The sequence below is a fragment of the Eubalaena glacialis genome, chromosome 15 (genome assembly GCF_028564815.1).
Source record: "Eubalaena glacialis isolate mEubGla1 chromosome 15, mEubGla1.1.hap2.+ XY, whole genome shotgun sequence".
Lineage (NCBI taxonomy): Eukaryota > Metazoa > Chordata > Mammalia > Artiodactyla > Balaenidae > Eubalaena > Eubalaena glacialis.
Window position 1 is genome coordinate 45,235,322 of NC_083730.1, and position 27,954 is coordinate 45,263,275.

A 27,954-nucleotide genomic window follows, 5' to 3' on the forward strand; every position below is an offset into this window, starting at 1 on the left:
TGAAGAAAATTGGATCAAATAAAAATTTAATAGCTAATGTAAGTGGCATCTGTATTTAGCAATCCCTAAAGCCATTGAGTAGTTATAGGAGAAAAGCTACAGGCAACATGGAGGTAAATCTTCCTTTAAAAAACAAAAACAAAAACCCCACAAACCCGTATTAATCAGGTGCTTTTTAATATTTAACAAGCATCTATGTTTCCAAGCCAGACTTTTCCCTGCCAAGAACATATACAACACTTTGTGTATGAAATATCTTCAGAATCTATTCAAAAACTGACTCTTCCTTGAAGCTTTGCTCCTCACTTTCACTGGGCTGCTCTCTCATGGAACTAGTCTCATAGTTTGGATACGTCTCCCATCCTTCTTCATGTTTAATGTAATCTAATGTAGTTAGCTTTGGGAATGCCTCAATTCCCCTATCTGATTGCAAGCTCCTTTGGCCCTGAAATTGTGTATTTTTTCATGCTGATGTCAGTAATTCCTGGTCAAATATATACACTGGACAGAGTCAAAACATAATAAGGAAAAGCAGGGCTAATACCAAGTACTCATAAATTCCCAATGGATGTTTTCTGAGTTCTGAGAGGCAATGTTGTAGTGTCCATTAGTAAACTGTTGAGTAAACCAGCCGTAGCCAAATGTGTAAGCCCGTCAGGGAACTCAGACAAGGAGTCCTGTGTGTGGTCACTTACTTGGGTGCTGGGGTGGAGGAGCTAAGCAAAGCATCCGCTGGTGTCTAGCAGTGACGAGGTGGCAGGCTTTTATCAAACAATGTCCTAAAGGGGCTCTTTGAACTCTCATAGTGTCCCCCATAGTGCTTTGTGTATACCAGTTGCTAATAAATTAGTGAATAGAGAGCATTTTGTCAAACTTGATAATATGTAGAGTATGAGGCATGTTACAACCTTGATGCAGAGGACTGATTTGTGCATTTAAAAATCAAGAATGTTCAAGACTAATTATCGGAGAACTCGAGTTGGACAAGAGACTGGTTTCCATGGCAGCACAGACAAGGAAGTGGGTCCTGGGAGAGTTAAAACAGTTATGTGCTCCTTTGAGACTTCAGGGTATCGACACATATCATTCTCACAGACTTACTCCTTGGAAACACTGGGGAGAGCTCTCGTTTTCTGTAGTAATTGGTGTATAGGTTTTAAGGGAGCAACAATGCAATAATGCCTCCATGCACACAGTAGGTGATGCATCTGAAAAGTATGCGTTTTCTCCGTGTCTGTTATATTGTTAGAGAATTAGCATGTATTTTAAGCATTTGTGTTCACCACGCTAATTCCCACAAATCGAAGAGAAAGCTTTTGAAGCAATAGTGTTCACAAAGAGACTTGGAACCTCCATGTCTCATTTATTCTAAAGTCTATCCCCTGCACATTCTGTGAATCAGTCTCAGTACTGATGCCTGCTTTAATAACATCAAAACATCACCACGCGCAAAACTACCAATCCAGTGCCCTAAACTGGCAGAGGTGTACCAAAAGCAAATGTGGGGATTGTGGAGATTGGGTGGTATGATATCAATGGTGTAAGGCATGAGCATCTGTACGGGATCACATGCGACTGAAACATTGGTGCTCGGAGTGTTATATATGATGCTGTGCATCAGTGAGATACTAAATATATGGGCACATTTCATTATTTACCTCGTAGCATTTTAAAGTCAAGAGATAACAGAACATTGAACATGATCTATGGAAGTCCAATTCACAAGTCATAGGAAACAATAATCTAATAGTCCTAAAGGGGCCAAGAAAACATTGTTCTCAATGTTTTCTCAAATATATGCTGACCCAAATGGCAGGACAGCTTATATCACCAGCCAAATAAAATGGTTCTTCTAAGATTCAGGTCACCGTTTATTTCTTCTATGAAACCTTTTCTGACCCCGCTTTCCCCACCTGGTAGAATCAATTCAGGGTACTTCAAGAAATACCTCGAATGGACTTGGTTGCACTCTGCCTCCTCCCAGTCTAGCCTGTCATCCCTGGTAAAAAGAGGTCACATCCAGCCTTCTCTTTAATCCCTGGGGTAACTATAGAGTTGGACCTATAAGGTAAACCTACCAGTGGTTTGCTAAACAAATGATTGAGCAAATGAATAAATGAATGAAAGCTAGAAGTGAGGATGCTCTAGAGTAACATTGATCAATAAATATCAGCAATACAACTTTTGCTTTTCTGTGGTTCTGGCAGCAAGTCAACTTTCGAACCATGGGACTAGAGTGAGTGTGGTGCAGTCAGTGTAACGACACAGACACGGCAGCAACAGCCAGCAGAGCCCTGGCAAGATGCAAGAAAGCAAGGAGCTGTCTGCAGAAAACTATTAACAACCAAGAATCAGGAGATGACAGACAGATCATCAGAAAAGATCATCTGAGACTGCCACACATAATCACATTAGGATCAGACAGTTAGAATTAGAACTGGGTCAGAAGATGACAACTCTCTTACAATGAATGCATAATTGAGAGAAGGACCTAGCCATCTGCCCGGTGAACTGGATCCAAATGCCTGTATTAAGAGTAACTGAGGGTATAGATGACATTATAAATTTAGTCATAGGCACTAGGACTATTTTAATAACACTAAAACATTTGTAAATAGCTATGTAGGTTTTCTACACCTACATGTACCATGCAAATATTTTGATCATAACCATCTCTCTAGAATGTTTAGATCAAGTTTTTTTCTTGTACTCTCCTTTGCCATTAGTCCATCTTAAATTAAAAACAAATGATCCCCTCTGCCCTTCGCTCAAAAAAAAAAGTTCAAATGGATTTAGGCTTTCTCCAGAGTAAGTGTATCTGGCTGGACCTCCAGTGATCTCAACATGTAGCATTACTCTGTTGCAATCAACTGTAGTCCAGAGTTGTGCAGGCCTCAGCTGTAAAGGTCTATGCACTTGACACATGGTCTTGCCAGTGAATACATCAGGCCTAATCAAATCATGGAATATGGAATTATGTAGATCAAAAAACACAAGACTGGTTATAGGTAACCAGCATACCCATATTGACTTACAATGAAAAGTAGCTACCAAGGGGACCAAGTTCTAATTTCCTTCAGCAGCCCAATTTATCTATGTCAACAAGCTATGTGTTAGCCAGATTTATGAAAAGAGGTTGGTGGAAATAGGCTCAGAACAAGGTAATTGTGTTATTTGATCTGATTGTTTAATGTCATTAGGTTTTATAAAGACGGCATTGTGTAGAATTAGAGAATGCTGGCTTATGTTTATGAAGGAGGTATAGTGGATGGTGCAGAGTATGGGATCTGGAGCCAGTCGGCCTGGGTACAAAGCCAGGTCCTCCACTTAATATGTTTGTAACCTTGCACAAGATGCCTGGTGTTTCGGTTTCTATGGGTGCATAACAAATACCCCAAAACTTCATGGCACAGGATTCTATGTGTCAGAAATTTGGACAGGACATAGCAGGGCCAGCTTGTCTCTTCTCACACATTCTAAACTATCATCTGGATGACTTGAAGACTAAGCATTGGAATCATCTTCAGATGACTCATTTACTCACAGTTGATGCTGTTATCTGAGACCTGAGCTAGGGTTGTTTACTGGAACACCTACAACACCAATAACCTCTCCATGTGGCCTGGATTCCTCACAACATAGTGGCTGGTCCAAGTGTAAATGTCCCCAAAGAGAGAGCCAGGCAGAAACTGTATGCTTTTTTTTTTTTTTTTTTTTTTTAATAAACTAGCTTTTTAAATAAACTAGCTCTTTTAAATAAACTAGCCTGGGAAATCACACAGCATCATTTCCACCATACTCTATTGGCTGGAGAAGCCACAAGTCTCCCCAGGTTCAAGGGAAGGAGATATAGACTGTGCTTCTTGATAGGGAGTGACAGGTTCTGGAAGAACATGTGGGAATGAAAATATTTCTGTGGCCATTTTTGGAAAATACAAGTTGCCTCACCTGACTTCTCATTGGCTTTCCTTCCCTGTCTGTAATTATAATAACTAGGACAGTAGCCATTCCATTATGTGTGGAATGCATAAGTTAACATTCAAATTCAGCCTTATTTCTAAGTTCTTGTCTATATATCACAAGGTGAAACATAAATAGATGATATATGCTCTATATTTGTCCAAAAAGAACTCATTTCTCATTATAATTCCCTATTCCCCACTTACCCAGTGGGAGAGGGAAAGGAGAAGGGGAAGAGTGAGAAAAAGAAGCTGTAAATGGAGAAAGTGGAGGGAAAATCCTAGATGAAATATAGGGCTTAAAGAATGATAAAGGTCAAGTGGAAAATAAAGGGAAAACTACTATTTTGATATCTTGGGGTCGCAATCTGCCTTCATTTTTCAGCATTTTTGGTGACAGAAGAGGCCAGGTCTTGCTTTAGCAATGGTTTCTCATTACTTTTAGGATCATAGGCTAATTAGGTAATTCGAAAAAAAAACCACTGTGTACAGTTTCAAGGGATTCACGTGCCTTGTGAAAATCAACGATGCACCCAGAGAAAGAACTCTCGCTCAGTCTGGACAGTGTGGTATATCCTTAGAATAATGTTCAAATACTCAATTTAAAAACATATTGTGTGAATTCTTTTTATATACATCCTTAAAATCTTCACCTCTGAAGTAGTATAGTATCAAATAATATAAATAAATGTGCGTCATTGTAATATCATCAATAAGTTATTCCATGGAAGTGGGCCAATAAAATGTGTAGTTCTAAAGTGATAAATGCATGCATTTCCTAACTGTTTATTCTGTGTATTCATTCATTCATTTACTAAAAACTTGTGTACCCACTAATGTCAGCTCTGCTTTACCTGCTTACAGGTAAACAAAATGATGGTGTCAGCCCTCATGGAATTTATAAGTAATTTTTGTTCACCCTTCATAAACATAATCTTTATTTCCTAATAAAATGTTGGCATAATAAGCTGAATATACCCCCAGACATCAAAGTTTAACAAATAATTTGAGATAACAGAGAACAAACCCTCCTCAAGCTAAGTATTTTCCTTACTAAATTCTAGGCAACATGGAAACTATTAACAGACATTCAACCTCTCTTCTCTTTATCAGTCCATACTCCCAATGTTTCATCATCTTAATAATCATTAATAATGGGAATTGAATACATACCAATAAATCTGGCTTTGAGAAAGTGTTTATTCAGACCTTTGGGGTGAGTTTAATGCATATGGAAAACACAAAAAAATGCAAAAGATTATAAATTCTATTCTCTAATTATAAATTTCTATGATTTTTAAATATAAATCTTTCCCATAAGACCACAAATTCTTGAGGTTCACCATTACATCTTAAATCTTGGCATACAGTAGTTACTAAATTGAAAGTTTTGAATAAGCAAAAGGATGAAAATGAGAATGAATGAATGAATAAAATAATATTGTAAATCAACTCAGAGTGCAGTTATTTTAACCTATAGAGATTACAATCAAATTTTTCTTTAATGGTTTTAGAAACAAACTTTTTGGTTAAGTTTGAGTTTAGTCAAGACCTTAAGTAGAAATACTCTACTGATAAGATTTAGCTGGATTGAATTTAAAAGTATGTAAAAGCCATCTACTTCTGTTATTAGTTCCTTCTTTCTTCTCACCCTTTTATTATATTGCCAACTCCAACTTTTGTGCCTTTATTTAATATCTTCTACTGCTTGCTGTTCAACTCCAGTAGTGGTAGCATTATTTCACCTGGACACATATCCATCAGTAATTATCATTCACTCTTTGTTTCATTTGCATGTTATAATACCATTGGTTAAAATTAAACCAGTCAGAGTTGTGAGGTGAAACCACAGTTAAACATAAAAGAACATCAGCAGAATACATTATTTAAAATTAAGAAACTTAAACTTCGTTGCACATCTGAAGGTCACTGACTTTCAGGAATAGGTAGTGAATTGGTAAATCCTTCTATACATTCATTACTGAGAAATGATAATGTAAAGTATCATGACTGATGTAACAATGTTTTGAAGATTCATTGGCCTAAATACACAGTTCAGTTTCTTGGTATCTACTCTAATCATGGCATATAAAACAGTAACAACTGGTGTCATACAGAAATTGAAAATGTAGGTATTTGGGAATAAAACTGTACATTACACAATGAGCGAAGCATAAAGTACCAAATATATCCCCAATTAAGTTCCATTAAGTAAGTTTAAAACAAATTCCACAACTTTTGTAGCACTCCTCTCAAATTCAACATTTAAATAGCCATCTGGGTCTTGAAAGAAATGTAATTGAGAAGTAGAATATCTCAGGTATCAGAATGTGCTTAAGTCAAACAACAAACAAAAATACTCAAAATAATTTCTTCTCATGCCTCCTTTAGAACATGTATCAAAGTTCAAGTTAATCACTTGAGGATTAGATTTTTGTATTAGTGTTAAGATATCAAAAAGAATTGTAACCATTTTTTCAAAGGTATCTCCACCAAAGAAAAATATTCATAGACACTTTGTCCTCCTACCAAAAGATAATTCTGTGATTTTAAGCAAGTTTATTAGATAGAAATTTCTAAAGTTTTAAATTATTGTGCCAGAATTAGGACAAGGACACTTAAAATGGTTCTCAGTTCATCATTTTGGCTTTTTGAAGAACACCTGTGACATAATATTAATCATTAGGGTTCAATATGGATACCAGGCTTTCATGAGAAATATGTTTGTTGACCTTAATAAATCTTCTTCAAGTGCGTAAATAGAGAAATATTTGTACAGGCAATTTTCTGCTGAATTACATTTCCTCTGTGCGCATTCTCATACTGTGATATAGTTTTTAACAACTTAAACTAAAGGTTTGATGTGATAGCAGTTTTCCCAAAGAGACATTTTTAACTGCTTCACAATGGTTATTTTTATATCTAGTTAGTTAATCATCATTATCATTGTCATGATTAATCTGCATTTATATGTTTTGAAAACTTTCTGCTACTATAAATAATGTTGTAACAAATAAAGCTTTTTGATTAGGATAAATTTCCATAAGATGAATTACTAGATTAACAGGTTTGAAAATATTTAAGGCTGTTGATAAATTCCATATTTTTTGAAGCAGCCAAAGAAAATTTTCTGTGCTAGAAATGTAAAAAGAATCAGCAACTAAACTGAATCACACCTCTAACTTAAAATGAAAGGCAGCCCCTAATTTGCGAGTGGGTAATGTTGGCAAAAGTTACATTCTGAGGGGTTTGTATTAGATTTGACATATATATATTTAGTCATGGGCAGTGTTGTAAAGTTCTCAGCTGCTCGCAGAGCAGATTTAGCTTTGAATATAGCTAAAGTATACTAGTAACAAATAATGGCTTTCTCTGGGTGCTTCTAAACGTTGAGTTCCTTGCTCCTCGTCTTTTTTACTCTTTACTTCTCTGTGTTTTGAATGTTTTCTGTGAGTGCCACCACTCTGAACCTCTTGGAAATAGGATTCTAAGCTTCCAAATGTCTTCTGTCTGCTTGAGCACTGGGGCTTGAGAAAATGAAAAGGGGTGGGAAATTGGAGGAAGTCTTCTGGGATGCTAAGTGAAGCCTCCAGGACTGGGTACTTCCCAAGACATTGTGGAGGGAGGTCTGGGAAAAAAGGAGAACAAAAGTCAGACAGACTCTGATGAATCAATGTTCAAAAAAATAATAATAATAAATAAAAAGACCACTTGCATCAAGAACGAAAATTATTAAATCCAAGGAGGATATTAGTGTCAAGGGAAGCATCTTTTTGGTTTTATTTTTCTACAACATATAATGTAATACTTTTAGATAATTCAAATGTAAAAATTCAAACATAAATTAAAATGATTTAATTAAATACATGTATATATTTATCTTCTAGAAAATACAAGATGATTCACTAGAAGAAAATCTACATTTAGCTCAAGAGTATCAGAAATTACAAAATGTATTCTTAACAGTAAAGGACAACTATTTCAACCAATATGAAAAACAGCTATCACTTGATGGTTCAATTCAAGATAAGAAACAGGTAGGTTTTTCATATTTTTCTAAAATAATGATTTACTTGACATATGTACCACAAAAAGTAACAAGTAGTCAGTCATGGGGTCTCCAGTCTTATGGTGGTCTTTTATATGCCACCAAATGGCATGTTTTCGTTTTGTAAAGTTTTGTTTTATATTTTTATCAACATTTTGAAGTTGAATTTTGAAAGAATATTTGAGAAATGAAAAAGCGTACTTTCTAATCCACAATTTTATACTAATTTGCTTTTAATTATTGTGACCTGAACTACCAAATATTTGTAATGCATAGATTTAAATATATTATCATATATTTCAAATTTCAGTTCCATATGTAGGTAACTTTCCATGATATACCTTTAATTCTTCCTCATGATGTGTGGGCTCCATATTTTGGTTCCTATTTTCTTATTAAATATGAGGCTTAATTAGAAACTTGGAGAAACTTGACCTCTCTGGTTTCTGGAAATCACCAGAAATTCTAAAATATTTTGTAAAATCTTCTATAATACTAAAAGTGGAAAAGGAAAACACACAATATGCCCACAAATCCAAAAGCAAAGAGAAAGGTCCATTCTTAGAGTGTTAAGATACAGCCACTTCCTCTATATTCTTCTCCAGTTACTCATTGACAAGAAGTTATTTTCCTTTGAATCTTTATTTCTTCCCAGAATTTAAATTTCAAAAACTAGAGGCACGATTAATTTTTAACAATTCACCTAGCTGTAAAAACCAGTAGATTGCTAATGAATCCTTTCACCTGTTGTCACCGAGATTACTACACTATCAATTAGTAGCTTAAAACTTCAGTACTATATTTACTATTATGGAATATTGGGAAGACAGAAGGCCGGGATTTGAGTGTAAGCTCTACCAATTACTAGCTCAGTGATCTTGGCAAGTTATTTACCCTTTATGACCTCAGTTTTCTCATCGGTAAAGTGAAATTTACCTCAGAGGAAAGTTTTGATTAAGAATAAAAAAGAGACCAACTGCCATAGTTACTTTGAAAATAAAATTACTATGCAACTGTGAGTAACTATTACATTACATTCATCTACTATGCTGCTTATAAACACCCTTTGTTTCCCATCCATCTACTCTCGCGCAAGTTAAAGCTTCCAAATATATTGGGAGAGAGAGTGTGTATTTTTCTCTTAAAAATTTGTATTGAAGTAGTAGCAAGATGAAGGTAGATCAAGAAATAAGTGTGTTTGGGAAAGAATTAAGAATACAACTATATGCCAAAATTTTAGTGTCTTCAAACCATTGTGCAGTATTCAAAGAAAGGATATCAGTGTATCCATGGAGGTTTTGCCAATCACTTCACGCATTTGACATTGTTATTGAGTTTAAACATATTTCATTTGTTGCTGATAATTGAGGAGGATAAAAGAATCAATGGCTATACTGTATTCCCTTTTCTAACCAGGAAGGAAACAAAAATAAGTTTTTATCTATAGTTGTTATCAGTTTGTATAGAATCCTTTGGTGGCAAATGACAAATAAATTAGATACCTGCATAACTAGTGAAGAATTCATGCCTTTAAGAAAGATCCCTAAGCAAAGTATTTCCATAGTAAGAACCAAGTTGTCTTGATGTCATTTTTGGAATTAAAGCACATCCTGATTCAAGATCCAAGGAGTGAGACCCTGGTATGAACAGACAGTGGAGCATGCTAAGAGATTGGGTTTATGTTTGTGATGATCCCTCAAACGAATCACTTTTAGCACACCTGTTTCAGGGAAACTTTCAAAGATTTATTTGTACTTCCAATCATTTTTCATTTCCATTCTTCAGTGATGGAGGTCATTAAGTGCAGGCTGCCCTTGTCGGTGTCATGTAGGATCAATTTGCTGCAGTGGACAGAGGGGCCTTATTGATGCTGTTAAATCTGTCAGTGAGAAATCATATGTCATTAGCGTCTAATGCACTGCTTACAGGATGGAATTCGGCCATCAAAACCGAGAAAACTCTTTAATATTTTAGTCCATTCTCTTGATAGTGCAGCATTTCCCTTGACCAGTTTAGTTTTGGGTACACAGAAGCGCTGCTCAACCTCGGATTCCCTTGTTGAATTTCTTTGTCAGATAAAATGGAATTTTTTGTATCTCTTTCCTGTTTTAGAATAATTTCATTGACTCTGAACATACGTTCCATTTGGCAGGGTAAATAATTATATTTTACTTACCCTGCTTCTTAGGGAGTATTATTCTTTTTACACAAATTATGCACTTTTCTACTTCTCAGTATTTTTAGACCGAGAGTAGCAAAGAAAGCTTAATGGAACAGTAAAACAAATTAAGTGCAAAAAATAATGTCCCCTTCCTTACCACAAATTTATATACAGGTGGCTCAAATTTTAGAATGTTATAGTATTACTTTTGGTGATAGAATTATATCTGCTTCTTTTGCACATGTTTCTTGACACTTTCCTGTATGTTTTCTTTTTTTAATTTTACCCTTTAAAAATCAGAAACAAACAAAAACAATTATGCAAAATTCTTATTAGCCATGTTCATGGGTTATGAGAGAACAGAATTTAGTCTAAAGCTTCTCAGATCTCAAAATTTAAAATCACACTAAAGAGGAATGAAGGAAAAATAACCAAAAAACAGGTTGTATTTCTATGTGAAAATGTACATTTTCGTCATTTTCGTTGAAAGATTTCAGATATATTTTTCATATATTCTTTTTTAAAAAAAAACATGAATATGTCAATAAAATTACCATGTGTTTGTTTTAATTGCTATCTCAAGTTCTTCAGGCCTGCAAAGAAAGGTAAGCTAAGCAAGCGTGCAAATGTTGATGGTTCTGTTGGCTGAAAACAAGATCTCTTCCAAAACTGGTTAAAATATATTTTAGTTCTTTTATAAACCACTTATAAAGCTTAACCTTTGCCCTACTCAAATTCTCAGTGCTTTCACACTAAGGGAATACAGATTATGATAGAATCAGTCAGTGCTTAACAAGCACTTACGTGGACAGGTATCTGTGCCATGCAATTTGCAAACATTATCTTTGAAATGTCCCTCAGTAATCCTAGAAATTTTTCTATTATTATCATTATTATCATCATCTCCTATATAAGATATAGAACTGAGATTGAGTGTGTCACATGGTAACCCGAGTAGAGGAAGACTTACTGAGATGGAAATAAAACTCAGAATTTTCCTACATCCAACCATTTCATAACCATGACACTACCTCTCTACTATAACATTACTGAACAATTCTATACATGTCTCATTGGGTTTAAAAGCATGTAAAAGCCACGTAAAGTATGCATTATGTCTCTAGTGTCCAACTGAAACAGATTATTTGATTCACTAATTGCTTTTGTAATTTCATCACATTGAAGCCACTTTTTCAGTGATGATTTTCCAATGAGGAAAGGACTACCTACTTAATTAGAAGCTATTTAATTTCCATAAGTATTATAGATAGGTTTCACAACTCTTAAATTGTAAAACCTTTGGACTAGGAGTGCCTTTAGAAATTTTACCCATCTCTTTAGAAGACTGTGTTACAGATGAGGAACCTTAGGGCCTGAGTGGCTCAGGGATTTAATACATATACAGTTAATTAGAAGAAAAGTTGGCCTAGGACACAGTTGCCTTAACTTAGGTTCAAATGTTGTCTCCAAGAGACTATAGATGAGCATGTGCTGTGATATTTTTCCAAGGTTTGAAGGGACCAGTAGCTGAGAAGTAATGAGTAACTGCCATGGATATGCTCAGATTGGAGCATCACCTTTTAGTGACCTGATCTTGTGAAGGAGTCATGTAGGGACATGAATCAGAGGACTACTCTGGAGCTCTAAGGGGTGATTCTGGACCTCACAGAATTCAAACACTTCATTCATTCAATTATTCAAAATAAATGATTAATCATCCACTGTACTGACAAAGATACAAAAAAGGGCACAGGAATATACCACCTCATCTCAGCTTCCATGCTGACTGCTGTAATCCCCAGAGTCCAAGGGATTCTTTCCTAGAATAGACCATAGAATCAAAGCCCAACAACATCCTCTCTTCACCCAGCCAAAGGACAAATCATGAATCTTTGCTCTTTAGTCTATATCACCTCAGCCTCTATGGACAGTTTCCATCATAAATTCTCAAAAATATTGTATCATTCAGAGATCTCATTAGCACATTTTCTCTTTCCTCTTTCAGTTTTCAAACGTGGGTTTCCTCTAAAACTCACTTTACATTGACTGGGTGAGAAGTCAAAGTCAATTCTAGCAGTGAAAAAAATTATTTTCCTAAAGAAAATGTGAAAGCTGTTTTAGTTCTCATTTTTATAAGTATTTCATATTGCTTATTATCTTGCATGTATTAAAAATAGGCTTTGAGTGGTGATTTTTATGTGCTTGTTTCAAAGTCGATAGAAATTCATTTCTTTGAAAGGAAAACCGTAATTTTTAAATAATTTTTGCCTACAACAGGTATGTAATGACTTTGTCAGTATTTCTTCCTCCCTCTCTTAGGACACAGGTATATGAGCATGTGCGCACACACATACACACACAAACTTGCTCTAAAGGAGTTACCACACTTCATAGACTAATGAGCTTGAATTACATTCCTACTGTCCCTTTCTCTAAAGAACTCTCAAGAGACCTCTGATCCCTGAGAATGGAATAGACCACTCGTCATTTTTGTTTTATCCTAATGAATCTCCCTTTTGCTGTCCAAACCCCATGATAAAAACACCAAAAACTAAGTATATATTTCCGGATAATACTTTAGAAAAGTCAGCTTGGCTTAAATCAATCTAATTCTTCAGTCTAATGCCAATTTTCAGTGAATTGTAGATTTATGTATCTTTTTTGCAATTTTGAGAAGATGATCTTCTGGTAGAGTTATATGACAATAAATAGCTTTTTAATGATAACAACACCTTGAACGTGATTTATTGAGTGTGATGGGATCCCTGATATACCAAAGACACTCAAGGTAAAATTTTGTATACATATATATATATATATGAGATGCCTCCCCTTGGAACACCGACAGGTTTTGGCACACCGTCAACAGCGGGGACCTATCAAGAATAAATCAGGCTGCTTAGAAAATCACAAAGGTTTGAGAGACAACCAGGAGCCTAGGGCAAGTTTTAATGTTAAGTTTCAACTACACAAGGCCACTCCTTCAAGACCGGGAGAGGTAATACATAGAAAGTGTTTTGCCTAATACATAGGAAAAAACACAGAGAGTCAAGCACAGTGAGAAAGGAAAGGAATATGTTCCAAATCAAAAAACAAGATAAAGCCTTGGGAAAGACCTTAATGAAACAGAAGTAATTTTCTTTTCCTGATAAAGAATTCAAAATAATGGTCATAAAGGTGCTCACCAAACTCATGAGAAGAATGGATGAACACAGTGAGAACTGCAACAAGAGAAAATATAAGAAAGTACTGAAGAGAAGTCACAGAGCTGTAGAATATGATAAATGAACTGAAAAATACTCTAAAGGGGTTTAACAGCAGACCAGAAGAAGCAGCAGAAAAGATCAGGATCTGAAAGACAGGGCACTGGACCTCACCCAAACAGAGCAGCAAAAAGAAAAGAGTTTTAAAAAGTGAGACTAGTTCAAGGGACCTATGGGACAACATCAAGCACAATAACATTCACATTAGAAAGGTTCCAGAAGGAGAAAAAACAGAAAGGGGCAGACAATATATTTGAAGCAATAGTGGCTGAAAACTTTTCTAACCTGCATAAGGAAATAGACATCCAGGTTCAGGAATCCCAGAGAGTTCAAAATAAGATGAACTCAAAGAGACCAAGACACATTATAATTAAAATGGCAAATGTTAAAGAGAGAATTTTAAAAGCAATGAGAGAAAAACAACTTGTTGCCTACAAAGAAAAACCCCCTAAGACTATCAGCACATTTTTCAGCAGAAACTCTGCAGGCCAGAAGGGAGTGAAACAATATATTCAAAGTACTGAAAGGAAAAAACTTCCAAAGAAGAATACACTACCCCAGCAAAACTATCATGAAGGAGAGATAAAGAGGTTTCCAGACAAGTAAAAGCTAAAGGAGTGCATCACCACTAAATCAGCCTTACAAGAAATGTTAAAAGTTACTTCATAAGCTGAAAATAAATGGCACTAATTAATAACAAGAAAACATGAAAGCAAAAATCTCACTGGTAAAGGTAAATATATAGTAAAGGTAGTGAATTAATCATTTATAAAGCTAGCATAAAGGTTTAAAGACAAAAATAGTAAAGTTAACTAAAACTACAATAATTAGTTAAGGGATATATAAAATAAAAGTTGTAAAATGTGTCATCAAAACCATAAAACTGGGGGGAGTAAAAATGTAGAGTTTTGGAATGAATTCAATTTTAACTTGCTACCAGCTTAAAATAGACTATTATATACATAGTATGTTATATGTGAACTCATGGTAACCACAAAGCGTAAACCCATAGCAGATACCCAAAAGAAAATGAGAAAGGAATCTAAACATAAGACTAAAGAAAGTCATTAACCACCAGGAAACAGAGCAGCAGAAGAAAAACAGAACAGAGAGGAACTACAAAAACAGCCAGAAAACAGTTAACAAAATGGCAAAGTGCAAACCTATCAATAATTGCTCTAAATGTAAATGGACTAAATTCTCCAATCAAAAGACATAGAGTGGCTAAATGGTTACAAAATAAGAACAAGACTCATCTTTATGCTACCTAGAAGAAACTCACTTCAGATATAAGGACACACACAGACTGAAAGTGAAGAGATGGAGAACGATTTTCTGTGCAAAATAGAAATGAAAGGAAAGCTGGTGTAGTTATACTCATATCAGACAAAATAAACTTTAAAACAAAAACTGTAATAAAAGACAAAAAAGGACATTACATAATGATAAAAGGGTCAACCCAACAAGAAGATGTAACATTTGTAAATACATATGCACCCAACATAGGAGGACCAAAATATATAAAGCAAATATTAACAGACCTAAAGGGAGAAGTGGACAGCAATACAATAATCATAGAAGACTTTAACACCACACTTACATCAATGGACAGATCATCAGACAGAAAATCTGTTAAGAAAACATCAGACTTAAATGACACGTTAGACAAGATAGACTTAATGGATATATAAAGAACATTCCATCCAAAAGTACCAGAATACACATTCTTCTCAAGTGCACATGTAACATTCTCTAGGATAGATCATATGTTAGGCCACAAAATAAGTCTCAATAAATTTAAGGCTGAAATCATATGAAGCATCTCTTCCAACCACAATGGTATAAAACTAGAAATCAATTACAATAAAAAAGTGGAAAACACCAATATGCTATTGAACAACTTTTGGGTCAACAAAGAAATAAAAGGAAAAAATTTAAAAACACCTAGAGACACATGAAAATGGAAATATAACATACCAAAATATGGGATGTAGCAAAAGTGGTTGTAAGAGGGAAATTCATAGCAATACAAGCCTACCTCAAGAAATAAGAAAAATTTCAAGTAAACAGTCTAACTTAAAGGAATAGAAAAAGAAGAACAAATGAAGCCCAAAGTTAGTAGAAGGAAGGAAATAATAAAGATTGGAGTGGAAATAAATAAAATAGGGACTAAAATGACAGTAGAAAAGATCAATGAAACTAAGAGCTGGTTCTTTGAAAAGGTTAAATAAATTGACAAACCTTTAGCTAGACTCATGAAATAAAAAAGAGAGAGGCTCAAATAAATAAAATCAGAAATAAAACAGTACAAGTTACAATTGATACCGCAGAAATATAAAGGATCACAAGAGACTACTATGAACAATTATACACCAACAAATTGGACAACATAGAAGAAATGGATAAATTCTTAGAATCATAAAATTTTCCAAGACTGAATCAGGAAGAAATAGAAAAATCTAAATAGACCAATTATGAGTAAGGAGGTTGAATCAGTAATCAAAACCCTCTCAACAACAACAACAAAAAATCCAGGACCAGACAGCTTCACTAGTGAATTCTACCAAACATTCAAAGAAGATTTAATACCTATTCTCAAACTCTTCCCAAAGGAGGGAATGCTGCCAGACTCATTTTATGAGGCCAGGCACCCCAATACCAAAATCACACAAAAAAGAAAATTACAGGCCAATATCGCTGATGATCATAGATGCAAAAATCCTCAACAAAATATTAGCAAACTGAATTCAGTAATACATTAAAAGGATTATACACCATGTTCACGTGCGATTTGTTCCAGGGATGCAGGATAGTTCAGCATCCAAAATCAATCAACATGATACGCCACATTAACAAAATGAAGGACAAAAATTATATGATCATCTCAATAGATGCAAAAAAAGCATTTGACAAAATTCAACATACATTTCTGATAAAAAAAATTCAACAAAGTGGGCATAGAAAGAATGTATCTCAACATAATAAAAGCCATGCTTGGCAGTCTCACAGCTAACATCATACTCAATAGTGAAAAGCTGAAAACTTTCCCTCTAAGATTGGCAACAAGACAAGGATGCCCACTCTCACCACTTTTATTCAACATAGTTTTGGAAGTCCTTGCCAGAACAATTAGGCAAGAATGAATGAGTGAATGAATACATGAATGAATAGATAGATAGATAGCATCAAATTGGAAAGGTAGATGTAAAACTGTCATTATTTATGGGTGACATGTTTTTGTATATAGAAATCCCTCACAACTCCACCAAAAAATATGTTAAAACTAGTAAACAAATTCAGTAAAGTGGCAGAGTATAAAATAAGAAAGAGAAATTAAGAAAATCCCATTTACAGTTGTATCAAAAAGAATAAAATATCTAGGAATAAATTTAATCAAGGAGATGAAAGACCTATACACTGAAAACTATGTCATTGATGAAAGAAATTGAGGAAGATGCAAAGAAATGAAAAGATATTCCATGCTTATGGATTGGAAGAATTAATATTGTTAAAATGTTCATATTACCCAAAGCAATATACAGATTCAAAGCAATCCCTATCAAAATTCTAATGGCATTTTTCACAGAAATAGAACAAGCAATCCTAAAATTTGTATGGAAACACAAAAGACACTGTGTAGCCACAACAATCTTGAGTAAGGAAAACAAATTTGGAGGCATCATGTTCTGTGACTTCAAACTCTATTACAAAGCTATATTAATCAAAACAGTATGGCATTTGCATAAAATAGACACATTGGTCAACGGAACAGAATAGAGAACCCAGAAATTAACCCACTCACATATATTCAAGGAGCCAAGAATGTACAGTGGGGGAAGGATGGTCTTTTAAATAAGTGGTGTTGGGAAAACTGGACAGCCACATGCCAAAGAACGAAACTAGACCACTGTCTTACATTTACACAAAAATTAACTCGGAGTGAGTTAGACTTGAATGTATGACCTGACACCATAATACTCCTACAAGAAAACATTGGCAGTAAGCTATGTGACATTGGTCTTGGTGATGAAGTTTTGGCTTTGACTCCAAAAGCAAAGTCAACAAAAGCAAAAATAAGCAATGGGGCTACATCAGACTAAAACTCTTCTGCACAACAAAGGAAACCATCAACAAAATGAAAGACAACCTACTGAATGAGAGAAAATATTTGCACATATATCCTGTAAGGGATTAATATCTAAAATATATAAAGAATTGATAAAACTCAATAGCAAAAAAGACAAACAATTTGATTTAAAAATGGGCAGAGGATCTGAATGAACATTTTTCCAAAGAAGACATACCGATGCCCAACAGGCACATGAAACGATGCTTATCATCACTAATATCAGGAAAATGCAGATCAAAACCACAATGAGATATCACCTCACACCTGTTAGACTGGCTTTTATTGAAAAGATAAGAAGTAACAAGTGTTGGCAAAGATGTGGAGAAAAGGGAACCCTCATGCACTGTTGATAGGAATGTAAATTGGTGCATCCACAATGGAAAACAGTATGGAGGTTTCTCAAAAAATTAAAAATAGAGCTGCTGTATGATCCAGAAATTCCACTTCTGGGTATGTATCCAAAGAAAACGAAAACACTAATTTGAAAAGATACATGCACCCCTATCTGCATAGCAGCATTATTTACAATAGCCAACATATGGAAACAACCTAAGTGTCCATCGATGGATGAATGGATAAAGAAGATATGGTATATACACACAATTAAATACTACTTAGCCATAGAAGAGAATGAAATCTTGCCATTTGTAACAACATGTATGGACCTTGAGGGAATTACTCTAAGTGAAAGAAGTCAGACAGAGAAATATAAATACCACATGATTTCACTTATATTTGAAACCTAAAAAACAAAACAAACTAAACAAAACCAAAATCATAGATACAGAGAACAGAATGTTTGTTGCCAGAGGGGAGGGGATTTGGTGAGTTGGTGAAACAGGTGAAAGACATCAAGAGGTACAAACATCCAGTTACAAATAAGTCATGGGGCATGTAATGTGCAGCATAGTGACTATAATCAATAATATTGTAGAGCATATTTGAAAGTTGCCTGAGAGTAAATCCTAAAAGCTAACTTTGTATGGTGCTAGACGGCAACTAGACTTACTGTGCTGATCATTTTGCAATGTATGCAAATATCAAATTTTGTACACCTGAAGTGAATATGATATTATACGTCAGTTATACCTCAAATTTTAAAAAAGAGTAACTATTGAAAAATATTGTGTACAGATAGACATTAAAAATATTTCCCTTTGTCAGCTGAAGGGTAACCCTCACAGCTTTTCTATAAAAGTTATCCTGAATATGACAGATGTCCCTTTTTAAATTTTGTACTATTCCATCATAGTAGATCACTGATTAAAAAAAAAACTATAACCACAGCTAACACATTATCTGAGAAAAGGAAAGATAATACCACAGTGAATAATATAGCTTTAGAATTTTTGAAGTTGAGTCAGATATAAAATAATTCTCAAATTATTTCCTTTGGTGCTGGTAATCAGAATTGTGTTGTCTTTCAATGAAAAATCCTCATTTTAAAGAAATATATGCAATGTACTCATAGGTTATTGAGAAAAGTATATAAAACAAAGCTACTATCTGCATGATGTACATAGAAAAAGAGCAAAAATGTTATCTGTAAAAGCAGAAAAGAATTTGGCTTGCTTGACTTTTTGTATCAAGCATGCTACAGCAATCTTTTGATTCTAATATGAAACTATAGTAAGGATCATTGCACTAATGCATGAGGATTTGTGATAATGTTGCAGAAATTTTACTGTCAAAACTGAACTGCAGTGTAATGACTTTTGTTATCATGGTTTCTAATAACTATTCAGCATGAATTGACCCTACATATGTTTTGCTGCAATAATGTGTCAGTAACTCAAAAAGCTAAAAAGGAAATTAAAAAAAAGTCAATACAATACTATGTATGACTTCATGATAACCTTTCTCCATTCTTACTATTAATATTGTTAAAACCATTACAACACAGATACTATGTAAACTATAGGATCACATGGATATAAAAGCTTAGACACATTGTGACAGTTCTAACTAAATATACCTAAAAAGTACTCTGCAAGAAAACATGTTCTCCTGTGTTCACCCTGAGAACTAGTTACTGATTGATCCCTTGCCACTGAGGAGTCTATTACTCTCTGGTGTAGGGAACCTTTGATATGTTTCTCTTCTCCCCACAATGTGTTAGTTTCTTCTTATTTTTATGAGATATCTCTCTTTTCTTTCTTCCTTTATCTTTGCATCTTTCCTTCTTCATTGCAGTATATTTTCACTTCAGTATCTCTTTATTGTATTAAATAAGAGAAAATAAACATAGTTAGTGTCTGTTACACACCTTCAATGTGGCAGTCACCAAGCTACGCATTTACAACCTGTGTGAAGCATTGAATGCTGCACCTACCCTATCATAAATAGTCAGTTACGGATAACATTATCATTAGCATTCTATTCTTATTATTTAATTTATAAAAACTCTATGAAACTACTGGACATATTCTCATTTTTCCTCAGGAAACTAAAGTCTGTTGTAACAAAGTACCACAGACTGGGTAGCAGAAACAACAGAAATATATTTTCTCAGTTCTGGAGGCTAGAAGTCCAAGACCATGGTGTCAGCAGGGTTGGTTCCCTGAGGGCTGTGAAGGAAGGATCTCTTCCAGGGCTCTGTCCCTGGCTTGTAGATGACTGTCTTCTCCCTTTGTATTTACACTGTCTTCCCTCTTTACACGTCTGTCTAAATTTCTTCTTCTGATAATGACCCCAGTAACATTGAATTAGGGGCCACCCTTATGACCCCATTTTAACTTAATTATCTCTGTAAAGAGCTTATTTCCAATTACAGTCACCTTCTGAGATCCTGGGGGTTAGGATTTCAGCGTATGAATTTGGGGGAAGGGATACAATAAAACCCATAACATGTGCTTTCTTGTAACTTAAGGCCACACTGCTTTTAAGTGGGAAGCAGTGCTGGAATTCAAACCTAGGCCAATTGGACTCAAGCCCACAGAGTTTCTGCTACTCCACAGCTTCTCTTATAGTTTTTTCTCTACCCTGCTCAGCCTATTATTCATATACCATATGTCATTGCCTCTCTTCAAATGCAAAAGTATTTCAATTATACTTTGTAACACCATTGTACTGGGCAAGAGTATGACTAAGCAGTGCCTAGTAATGAAATACTTTTTGATGGAGAGATTTTATGCTTTTACACAGGAAGTGGCAGTTCACTTATGTTTCTGAACAATGGTCAGAGATCCAAGCAGAAAAGTTCCTTTCTCACTAAAGAAACTTTAAAATGCCCTTCCCATTGCCTCAGACTGGAGAACATGTATTTGCCAAAATGGATGATCCTAATCCCATAGGAACTGCAACAGAAATTAAGATGAAGACATAGGATACACATGTTAAAAAAGAGAAAGAGAGAGAGAGCAGCTCCAAACAGCTGCTAGTATTTGCAAAGAATACAGAGGGAAGCAAAGCCTTCTGTGGAAATTTGATGATAGAGCACCAAGCTTGGGAAACATGGTAGCATGACTAGAGTTAGACACACACACACACACACACACACACACACACACCCTAAAGTGCCAGGAAATAATATCATAAAGAACATAATAATTCTGAAAAGACAGACTGATAACAAATATATCGTACAAATAGAATTTCTGCCAAACAGAACAGAGATTTGGGGAAAAAATAAGAAAGATACTGAGGGCTGATAAATAGACACTCCCATCCCTAAAAGAGCATTGGAATGTGACAACACAGAAAGGGAGAAATTGTGGTAACCCTCCTCCCTAAATCCCCAAATATCCTTCTATATTGGAAGTATGTGGGCTGAGGTAAGGGCTACCACAGTGAATCCCCTCTCAGACTTGAAGATCCAGCTTCTTAAGAGCAATATTCGCTAACTTGGATGGGATCTTTCTTTCGTGGGGATTCGAGGACTGAAGGTACCCGTCCTGGGCACCTGTGGACAGTCCATCTGAAGTCGCTGTAGCAATTGTGCACTGGTAGCAGTCCCGAATGCCTGTGTGAGAGAAAGGCCTGGGCTGCCCCAAATAAAGAGCCAGCTGCTCTTGGACTTGTCTCTAGTGATGCCTCAGCCAGTTTTCAGTTTCAAGGATACAGAAGTAATTCCAGAATGGATCCATTTAAAAGAAATGTAGTGCCTACAAAGGAAAATAATATCACACTAACTTCAGACTTAATATCCTCAGTGTTTTATGACAGAAGACAGAAAAATATCTACATAAATTTATAGAACAAATTAAGGCACTCAAGAATGCTGAATCTGGGCAAATTATTGTTTATGTGATGGAAACAGAAAGATATTTTTGAATGAGCAAACAAACAACAAATACAGCACGTTTTAAAAATCCAGATGGCCAATAAACATAGGAAAAATGTTTCTACCTCTCTAAAAATTGTATACATACTAATTAAAATGATGTACACGTTTTCAACTCTTCTTTTAAACAGAACATCAGTGAGATTGATTATACACAATGATGGTAAGGGAGAGTGTGGGAAAAGAGACATTCATAAAAGATGAGATTGTTTGTCCATAACCAAATTCACCATCTTACCTGCATCTACTCCATAGTTGCAGTCATTCTTCCTATTAAAATGGTAGTACTTCAGCTCCTAACACAGATAAAGCCCTTCACGTGTGCTCTGAATTCCATTCCCTTTCACCTTCTCACAGCCTTCATTCATATAATTTTCCATCCTCTCTGTATCCTCAGATATTTCCTCTTCACTGGATTATTCCCATCATCGTACAAACATGATCTAGTATTTACCATCTCAAAAACCCTCTTTTGATTCCACATTCCGTAGAGCCCTTCATTTTTTAATAAAACTTTTGGAATAAATTATCTGCATTTACAGTCTTTACATTCTCTTTGCCTTTGAAGTACCGCCTCAATGACTTCCATGATGTCAAATCCAGTAGTATATATCTGACCTCATCTTACTCAATCGCTCACCAATATTCAGTCACTCTTAGTCATTCGCCTTCTTGAAGCATCTTTTGCTGTGGTCAGGACACCATGGTCTCCTCATTTTCCTCCCAGCTCCCTGGACACTCTGTATCTCTTGTATTAGCAACTCTTACTTTGCTCAGCCTCCAAATATTGGGGTACTCCAGTGCTCAGCGGTAGGATCCATTGACTTTTTTATTGACATCCTCGCTTTAGGTGGATGCCTAAATATGGATGAAGTGCACAAGTATAATTTTGAGCAAAAGAAGGCAAAGAGAGCACAAACTGTATGGTGTTTTGTTTTTGTTTTGTTTTGCTCTGTTTTGTCTATATAAACAGACCAAATTAAGCTTGCTGTTAGAAGCCAGGAGAGTAGTTATCCTGGTGGTAAGTAGGGACAGGAAAAGGACATAAAGGGGGTTTGGGGGATGCTGGTAATGTTTTCTTTCCTGATCTGAGAGATCTGTTCAACTTGTGAATAATTCGTTGAGCTATATACTTACGGTGTATATGCTTTAATGTAAGTGTACCATAATTAAATTAAAACTGAAAATCATCCAGTGACTTACCACCATATTCAGAGTCAAATCCAACTTCTTGCCCTGGCCTCCCAGGCTGCATAACGTACTCTCTCCCTCCCTCACATCACTCTCTCACTCACCCCACTCTGCTCTAGCCACAGGCTATTTTTTGATCCTTGACCCCCGGATTCATTCTCAGTATAAGGTCCTTGAAATTTCAGATCCTTCCAGATGTACATTTCTCCCCACATTTCCTATACTTGTCTCCTTCTTACCATTTAGCTATCACATTAAACGTCCCCTCTGAAAGCAGCTCTCACAGAGCCCCCTAAAGTTGTCCCTCGCCTGCCCACTCTCATGTCACCTTATTTTATTTTCTTCATAACACTTAACACGCTACTATTTTATTTTATATTCATTTGTTCATGGTCTGTTTCTGCCAACTGAATGTAAGCTCAATAAGGGCGAGAAACTTATTATCTTATTCATGGCCATAACTCTAGCACCTAGAAAAGTGCCTGGCAAATATTTTTTCAATTACTGGATGATCGTTCCCAGTGGGTTGTCTAACAAGATATTTATGCATACCCACTGAGACAGCATTTCTACTTCTGGGGCTTTATAAGAAATAATCTGCAAAAGTCTGCAAAGATATGTATAATGATGTTGATTATAGCACTGTTTCTAAAAAGGAAAAATGCCAGCATATTCAATGCATGGCCATATAGAATTGTCTAAGTATATAATAGAAATGGTATACAATGGAGTATTATACAGTCTTTAAAAGGAGTAAATAGCCATGGTACATATTTAATTAAAAAACCAAGCTATAATTCAACATGTACTGTATGATTCCTGCTTTGTATTCCCATATGTATTAGATTTTACTACATTTATTTCTAATGGTCTATCTAGAAAGCTACCTTCCAAAAGTTAGCAGTACTGAGGCTGTGGAAGAGTTTCACTCTCTTCCTAATTTCTTTATTTGTTTATTTTGTTTATATAATGAGCATTTATTATTTCATGACATAAAAATGTAAAGCAATTTTATGCTATAAAATAAAAGATAAAAATTAATAAGGGCCTTGAAACAAGAAGTGGGCATTCCAAAGTAAATATCATGGGACTTTGAAAAATGTAGGACAGCCAGAGAAAATCTAGAAAAATCCAGACCAGCTAAAATCCCAAATATCCCCAGCTCCCACTGTAAATTCTTTTTACTATAGTTCATTTGCTTTGCTTATTTAAAATAAGTATAATTCTCATTAGAGAATATGGGTTCAGTTATTGTCGGAGGGTTTGTAATCTTTACAGTCTGAAGTAATTACACCTTTTATAGGAATTATTCTATCTTTATACAAGGATAAGGTGTATCCTACATGACAGTTGGAACCAATGTTGAAAGAAAGAATAGGAAGAACCCTACTGCATCCCTTAAGATATATATTTATAAATTTAAAATCATTTTATTTTTCTGTGGTGATGCCACACATACACTTAAGAAATAAGGAAACATTTTAATCTTCTTTCAGTTAGAAACACCTGAAGTTAATACAAACTTGAGTGTGATTCTGTCTCTGATAAAAGCTTGGGAAAGTCACCCAGCCAGTCTATTTCCTCCAATTCTCTTTCCTTTTTCACTGTATAGAGGTTACTGTGGAGATTATGCATGAAGATGTATGTGATAGCCTAGCATAAGGGTTTCCGAATAGTATATCCTCCTAAATATTTGTTGACCGTGGGCTAGCCTCCTCATTTTGTGATTGCCTTATGGGCACCACCTTCAATTTCTTTTACTGCCTGAAACACTTTCAAGGGAGCTGTCCTCATATTTTCTCTGTATTATTTGTGTTTGCTGGCTTTTAACCATGTTTTTAAATGTAGCTTGAATCCTCTAATTACAAAAGTAAGAAATACACAAGGCAGAATGTTTGAAAAACACAAAAATGATCAAACTTTATCTTTGAATTCATTAAAAAGTATGGTATCAGTGACTAAAACTGGAAACAAGTATCTTGATGGTGACTACCTGAGATGAAAAAAAGGCAAAAGGATTTTTTTTTTTTAAGTCCTTGCATGTCTTACTCCTTTTAAGACTTTCCTGTGGAGTGCTGGTAATTTTTATAGTAGCACCACATTGTTGATTAATATTCTAATAAGACAGATTTCTTCAAGGTATCTGTTTTTTGTGTTTATATTATTCCATCCTTTCAATTTTTATCTCCCATTTATACTGATTAAGTCAATTTATAATTATCTAGAGATTGGTAAGAACACTTTAAATTACTTAATTCAGGTCATCTAATAGCAGTTGACAAAATGGTCCCCAGGACCAGTTCCTGGGAGCTGCATCAAAATATTAGTGCAACTTGAAATTGAAATTTCAATTATCCTTTAATTGAACATTCAAGCATGTTGTACATCCACCCACCTAAAAATAATGTGGTTAAAGTAATATTTTCTCAAGTTTGTCAATGCAAATGTGACAAAGAGCAGATCCCAGGACCTCCAGAAAATAAAATGGATTGTCACTATCATTTTTCCTTGTCTCTGCGGCCTGTAATGCTATCACAGAACAAGATTAAATGGGTCTGGCATGATTTGCTATTCAGAAAACCATGTTGGTGTTTCATGGAACCCATCCTTTTCCAGGTGATTAGTATTTGATTGATTACTTCTTCTGGTGTCTTCCCAGGTAACGTGGTAACCAAGTTCAAGTCTTTTACCTCTTTAATAATACATAAATATTTTGTCTTTCCAAATTATTTTAATTAAAAATTTTAAAAGCCCTTAAGATATTGCAAAGATTTCTATTATCCTGATTTTCATACAGACAGCTGATTTTCCTATTCTTGTGATTTTTATAGACAGCTCTTTTTGCTTTTCTGTTAAATGTCTACATGGCTAACTTATTCTCCTCAGGTGTCCATCCTTTCATCATGGCTATTTCACTCTGATCAACAGTTTACAACTAAATACTTTCTCTTACAAGGCGGTGGTGAACAAGTCATTTAATGCCAGCCTGTTTGCTGCTCACTGTATAAACCTCTTCATTCAATAATTCACTATAATTAAACAAATACTGATGGAGCACATACTATTTTCCTTCTCCATCTTTCAGTATAGCAGTTTATTTTCTAATGCTCTTCCCTAATTGATTTGAATTTATTTCCATATTTATGGTTCTTTGTTGATAATAACTCCTGTTCCATCTTTGTAATGTGTCTCTAAGAATCTGTGCCATATTTTCTTTAGCATTTGTCTTTATTAATCAGAATTAATTTAAATTTGAAGCACTTTTCCTTTGTCTTTAATGCCATATAGATTTCTGAGTTTAACCAATTTTGTCTATTGCTGTTTTCATTGCCCTTCCAGTACATAGCTAGATTACATTTCTTACATGGTTTCTTGCCAGTATCCTAACCTAGCTAATATGTACATTCCTAACGGCCTTTGTCTTAATCTTCTTTACTTCATTTTAGAGCATCTGCTGGGCTAGATGGAGGGATAAGACAGATGGAAGATATGCATGGTGTCCACACATAAGGGACTGGCTAGTAGACTTCTTTTTAATCTTCCTTTACCTTTGAATTTATTTCATTAAGTCATTATCATATGATTCAAGATTTCCATCTACAGTCATTTCCTCAACTATTTCATAGAACAAACACTAAAAATGTTTCCAAAGTGATAATGTCTCTGAATTACTTTTCCAGAGATCTGGGTAAAATCCCCCACTGATATGTGATTTGAATCAGAAATTTCCACTAAACCAAGGCGTAATATTCAGACAATAGTCACCTGTAGATGTCCACCTTGGCAAATCTTGAATATCTGTAAAGAAACACATCAGCAGTATCGATGATCTACAATTTATAGATTATCTAAAATATCACTTTTATCTGGTTATGCATTTGAACAGCTATGTGTATTATATAGGAATTTACTTTAAAAAAAAACAACACCACTTTGTGAAGACCTGGCTGAGCTCCGTTTTCTCATTCTAATCCCCACTTGCCTCATCTCCAGTGTAATCCATACCAAGATTTGGTATTTAAAATTTTCCATTTAGAGAGTTTCTCTACAGAAGTAAAATGAATGGTTAAATAGAGAGTATATGCTATCATGAAGCCTTCTGAAATTATTTAAGAAAATACCAGAAATAGATTTTCAGATACTCTCCTTTCTGTCCAATATCAAAATAAGTGATCAAGCAGAGAATTTAGACCTATTGGTAAATTTAAAGTAAAATTTGTAGATTATATATTATTCAGAAAAAAAACTTGGCAGTGTATTTACTTTCATTTACTATTTCTATTTGCATTTCGTTGAGGGGAGAATATTATATTATTTTAAGATAATGAGTTAAACAAGTAATCACTAAATTGATCCACTTACATATTTTCTTAATGTCCATGTTTTAGCAACTAAAAAATTACAATTCCAGAATCTATCTAGTTTGGGGTTAAAAAGGAAATGGGTAAGATATTAGAAGTAGTGTCATAAAACTTAATTATAAAAATGTAGATTAAAAAGGTAACCGTTTCATTCAAATTGAAGTAAGCCTGATAACATAGCTGAAATATTTCCATGTTTTAACGGACTGGAAAACATGTTAAATAAACATGTAACTGTTCTAGATTTTAGGACATATAATTTTCTAAATGTAAGCAAAGTATAAGGTTTTTCTTTGGCATAAAAATCAAAAATATGCAAAAATGTGGATATGTAATAGAATAGGCCATTTTTTTATATCACTTGGTTATGGGTTTAATAAATGTTTGCTTATTGTTACTTGTTGATTTTTGCTTTGGTTTTGGTGGCATTGCCATTAAATTTTCTGCATTTTTCCAGTTCGTGCAAAAATCAGAGTAAACCCATATTGAGAGAAATATTCTATTTTTATAAAACTTGCCATACATGTGCATCCACCACATATTTTCTCAAAGAGACTTCA

General features: G+C 34.8%; 1 protein-coding gene across 1 annotated transcript in view; it reads left to right on the top strand.

Annotated features, from left to right (window-relative positions):
- CCDC178 (coiled-coil domain containing 178) overlaps window positions 1–27,954 on the top strand; it is a 388,650-nt gene that overhangs the window by 251,326 nt on the left and 109,370 nt on the right. Inside the window, exon 18 of the mRNA XM_061169232.1 lies at window positions 7,847–7,996. Coding sequence (XP_061025215.1) covers window positions 7,847–7,996 — 150 coding nt within the window. The remainder of the gene's footprint in view (window positions 1–7,846; window positions 7,997–27,954) is intronic.